General features: G+C 37.4%; 1 protein-coding gene across 1 annotated transcript; it reads right to left on the bottom strand.

Moving 5' to 3' along the window:
* Positions 1–2,255: 2,255 nt before the first annotated feature.
* On the bottom strand, positions 2,256–3,027 carry LOC108675751 (the record flags this gene model as incomplete). Its single annotated transcript, XM_018163781.1, is given in 2 exon segments — positions 2,256–2,423; positions 2,914–3,027. Coding segments are annotated over 2 exon segments (282 nt in total), but the record flags the coding sequence as incomplete, so codon positions are not given.
* Positions 3,028–5,827: the final 2,800 nt, after the last annotated feature.

Here is a 5,827-nt window from a genome sequence, read left to right as displayed (position 1 = left end):
CAGGTAGCCCTGTAACATCATTACGCTTGTTACAAACATCATTAACATCATTACGCTTGTTACAAACATCATCAACATCATAAAGCTTGTTACAAACATCATTAACATCATTACGCATCATTAACATCATTATAATCATTAGCACCAGGTAGCCCTGTAACATCATTACGCTCATTACTTTTACTAACATCATTAACATCATTACGCTTGTTACAAACATCATTAACATCATTACGCATCATTAACATCATTATAATCATTAGCACTAGGTAGCCCTGTAACATCATGGCGCTCCTTACAAACATAATTACGTTATTATGTCTATCATTTATCAGACAGGTTGGGGCGCACTACATATCCCTGTAACATCATTGTGCTCGTTACAAACATCATTAACATCATTACATTATTAAGTCTGTCCATTAAATTATTATTTTGAAAGGCGTTCCCTAATACAGTCAGAGTTTGTGCTTCTTTCAAATGTTTGATATGAAAATAATAGTTTCATATCATTTGAAAAATGAATTATTAATAGTTTTAATGAGAATTATATCAATGAAATTATTGTAAATTGAAAGGTTGTCCCTAGCACAGTCAGAGTCTCTGCTTCTTCCATATGATTTATATGAAAAGAATAGTTTCATATCACTTGAAAAAAGAATTATTGATTAAAAATAATTATATCGATGAAATTATTGTATTCATGTATTGAAAGGCATTCCCTAACACAGAGTCTGTGCTTCTTTCAAATAATAAATTTGAAAATAATAGTTTCATGTCATTTGAAAAAAGAATTATAAATACGTACCTTTAAAAAGAATTATATCAATGAAATTATTATATTGAAAAGCGTTCCATAACACAGTCAGAGTCTGTACTTCTTTCAAATTATTTAAATAAATGTAATAGTTTCACATTTGAAAAAAATAATTATTAATAGTTTCAAAAACAATTATATCGATGAAATTATTGTATAGAAAGGCGTTCCCTAGCACAATCGGAGTCTCTGTGCTTCTTTCAAATGATTTATACGAAAAGAATAGTTTCATATCATTTGAAAAATGAATTATTAATAGTTTTAAAAAAATTATATCGATGAAATGATTATATTGAAAGGCAGTCCCTAATACAGTCAGAGTCTATACTTCTTTAAAATGATTGATATGAAGATAATACATACCGTAGTTTCATATTATTTGAAAAATGAATTATAAATAGTTTCAAAAAGAATTATATCGATGAAATGATTGTATTGAAAGGTAGTCTCAAACACAGTCAGAGTCAGCACTTCTTTCAAATGAATAATTTAAAAATAATAGCTTTATGTCAATCATATGAAAAAAAAATTATTAATAGTTTTGAAAATAATTATATCGATGGAATTATTGTATTGAAAGGCGGTCTTTAGTGTCTATGAGATGATGGAAATATTAAAATATTACATAAAATCTCTGTGACACAGCGGAGGGTACAAGTCCATGGAACAAGTTAGATGCGGAGAACATGAAAACTTGATTTAAACTTCAGGAATGTGGATTCAACGGCGAGGCGAATGAATTTAAACAACATAATATTCCGGTGTAAAGATTTATTATTCTGGAAAACAACTAGTGTCGTCGGATAATGAAGACGTACGTGACATCCCAGATTTGGTACTTAAAGAACTTTAGGCTATGAGCTGTTAATTAAAGTCCCTGGATTAATAACTGAGCAACAATTTGCTCCACAGCAGCCACAACAGCCATGCATCTGGCGGTCTCATCGCTATGTGTAGTGGTCGCTATGTTGCTAACCGCTCGTTAAGCCTCGCTTTAGCGTCTCTCATATGGTAATATTGAACGTATTCTTATTGAACGTAATATTGAACGTATTCTTATTGAACGTATTCTTATTGAACGTAATATTGAACGTATTCTTTATTTATCAACGTAGAGAAATGTAATTTATTTCTAATGCAAATTGCATACATTTCTGTACATTAAATCTCAGAAATAATTATTAATACGAAACGAGGAGTTAAGAGTACTAAAGAGAGAGGGTGCCACTGGAAGAGACAGCATATTATGGAGAAGTTTTCCAAGATATCAAATGCCGCTCCGTGCACGAAATAAGGATTATGCAGAACTCTACAATGTTAACAATTTAATTGCATGTGAATGAAGAATAATTTTGCTCTATCCATTATGGGACGAATGAAATAAGTATAACATAACCATTCACAAGCGGAAACAATCAGAAATTCAATTCTAACTGACTGGCAGAATCGTCAGGTAGCTGGGGAAGCTGCTGGTTGTTCTGCTGCAGCTCGGGGAAGACTAAGGGCGCCCCAGAGGCTGGGGACATGGGAAACTGCTGCTCCTTCTCGCCCTCTTCCTCAGCGCCTTCCTCTCCTGAGGGCGAGCACGTCGGCGTCGCCGGATAGTCTGGAGAACAGGAACCAACGCTGAATTTTAATAACTTTTTATAAAAAAATTATTATATTTTTTAATTAATAATGATTAACAATTTCTTGAATAATTTAATAAAATAATTTTTAATAAATGACTTTTTTATTTAATAACCTTTTCTCTAACTTCGTTATAATTCTCAGCATAGCGCAGTGTTTTATGACCTGAGCCTATATGCAGTGTAACTGCTGAATTGCACGGCGCATTGATGAGCAAGTATCACACATTTCATACATGAATAAGTATAAAAATAAAGAAACTCAAAGTAAATATCGAACACAAAGACTATCTTGACTGCCAACATGAAAATAAATTTTTAATAATGAAAGTAGTAATTTTCAAATTCAGTATAATTCAAGAAAGGATAAAGGGTCAAGCAGGAAAAACATCAAATCCATTCATGAATAAAAATTCAAATCAAATACAATAGCATAATGGGCAAGATATAAGATGAGGAGAGCGTGACCTTTGCTGGGGCGCTCCTTGGTGCCCGTCCAGTAATTTAGGGCGCCCGTGAGCCGCCCTTTGAGGGAGCGCGTGAGGCGTGACGACAGGGGCGGTGACGACACGAGACTGCCGTCTGGGGGACATGACGAGACGTGTTATGCTCATGTATCATTGATACGCGCATGATACGCTGGTGTATCATTGATACGCGCATGATACGCTGGTGTATCATTGATACGCACATGATACGCTTGTGTATCATTGATACGCGCATGATACGCTGGTGTATCATTGATACGCACATGATACGCTTGTGTATCATTGATACGCGCATGATACGCTGGTGTATCATTGATACGCGCATGATACGCTCCTGTACATTGATACGCGCATGATAAGCTTGGGCACAATAGGTGAACACATCCCTAACAATATGTAGAGTCGCCCCAGCTTCTGGCAATCCAAATCAGAAGCTGACGCGTCTGTAAATTTTCACTCTTACAATAGACGCACACAATAAACGATCTCACTCTTACAATAGACGCACACAATAGACGATCTCACTCTTACAATAGACGCACACAATAGACGATCTCACTCTTACAATAGACGCACACAATAGACGATCTCACTTACAATAGACGCACACAATAGACGATCTCACTTACAATAGACGCACACATCTCACTTGCAATAGATACTGACGACGTAAAGAAAGCTTGGTATGGTATAGTTAGAGAATTTTGGCTTTTTAATATTTTTTATTGTGTTGTGAGTGAGATGTGTTTCTTATCATGAATTTCACCATGCTCAACTTGATGTGGATCATGATATTCTGCGCCTATTGTGTAATGAACATCATCATCAACTTTACGTTAGAGTATTACGCAGCATGATAGCAGGCCGAAGAACAGAGTGTTCTCCCATCATAAAATATGGCCTTCGAAGTACGTCATGATTCTGTTAGCCTTCGTTGTTAACCAACTCATAGATCTGGTTACTACACACTTATGAAACATTCATGGGATACGAGCTCATGACTTACTATGGTCTAGATATTCATGGGCGTGGTATGGGTGCAGTATTGAGCGCGGCATGATCAGTATGGCGTGGTTTGGGCGCGGCATGGACGCAGTATAGGCGCAGTATGGGCGTAGTATAGGCGCGGTATGGGCGTAGATATGGGCGTGGTATATGAGTGGTATAGGCGAATTATAGGCGTGATATGGGTGTAGTAATTGTTGGATTTACTTGAAGAGTCACATTGTTTCAGCTCAGAGGATTTTTCCAGAGCTGAGTCCGTAGATGAACTGAGCGAGTCAGTTTCACACTTGACGCCATAGCCATCGGTGATTTCGCCCTCGCAGTTTTGTACGTCGTCCAAATTACTGAAATTCATCACACAAATTACTGAAATTCATGAATTACTGTCGTCCAAATCTAAATATTCATGAAGAACAAGTGCCACCATAATCAAATCTAAGCGAAATATGCTTTAATCTGATATGTAGTGACTTATCAACGGATAATAAACGAAGAGCACAATCGTTACAAAAAATCTGGAGCATATTCACAGAATTATTAAGCAAAAAATATAAAAACTTGAATAATACAGTACCTTTTGCGAAAATTTTTATGCTATAAGAAATTATGATTTCGGCACTTTGCCACCATGTAACAAAAAACACACAACTAATACATGCAATATATCGTCAAGTTAAATTTTCGTAGGCATAATAGCGTAATCAAATACTGGAACTTGATAATGAGAAACAAGCATAAGGAATACCACGCATTATAGAAGGAAGATATTAGGAGAAGAGCGAATGGTGAAAATAGAATACTTAAAACTTTATGAAAATCTGAAAACAAAATGGGCATTTGCTTTCAAGGTAAGGAAACATTCAAGAAGCATTGCAAAGAAGTAGTAAAACTCTCAAGAAACATTAATAAGACGTGGAGGGAACTCTCTAAAAACGTTGATAAGAAATGGAGTGAACTCTCGAGAAACACTGATAAGAAGTAGAGTGAACTCTCGAGAAACGTTGATAAGAAATGGAGTGAACTCTCGAGAAACACTGATAAGAAGTAGAGTGAACTCTCGAGAAACGTTGATAAGAAATGGAGTGAACTCTCGAGAANACTGCGCCAGTCGTATCCTGACGTCAGCCATGCTGAGGTGGCCAGCGTTGGGGTGGCAGGGGCTGAGCTCCAAGAGGCGGTCGTAAGGGCCGCCCTCAAGCCACCTTCTGTAGTGCCGCGTCTGCCGCCACGCGCTCACGAAGCTCCCGTTGAACGCCTCGACCTCGCGGCTGCCTTCTGTTGGGCAGGCTATGTTAGTGATGTGGGGTAATTCATAATTTTCGTAAAACTTAATAATTTCTACAACGTTTTTTGGCCAGAATATAATAATTTCTACAACGTTTTTGATATGATTAAAATATTATAATATAACCATAATATGATAATCGACCTGAGACTATGATAAAATGATATGGCACTAATCGACGGTCGTGAGCATGCCTGCTCCATTGAGATCCATACAGAGGTACGCCCAATTATCGTATTTTATAGAATATGATAACATTGATCTGTTCTTATAGTTGCTCATAAGAGAGAGCGATACCGTATCCGGATATCGCACTCTCGTGCGTTTCTGACAGATCTGACGCTAGGACGTAGTCCGAGCTGATGCTGCCTCACGCTTTTCACCTCTGACACTCATCAATCACGCACGCATTCGTTCGCTACGATCCGACAGTATTTTCGACCAACCATCCTGCCTTCGCCCTGTCAAATCGTGATCTCATTAGTGACCCTTACGTCACCTTCTGTGATGTCACTATTCGCGGGTCACCGCGTATATAAGCTCGGTGAGCCGACTGCCAGTCTGAGTCTTAGTCTTAGAAGAGTCTTAGGCAGACAGCCTTCAG

Source organism: Hyalella azteca, unplaced genomic scaffold (assembly GCF_000764305.2).
Source record: "Hyalella azteca isolate HAZT.00-mixed unplaced genomic scaffold, Hazt_2.0.2 contig13789, whole genome shotgun sequence".
Taxonomy (NCBI): Eukaryota; Metazoa; Arthropoda; class Malacostraca; order Amphipoda; family Hyalellidae; genus Hyalella; species Hyalella azteca.
This window is presented reverse-complemented; position numbering and strand designations above follow the sequence as displayed.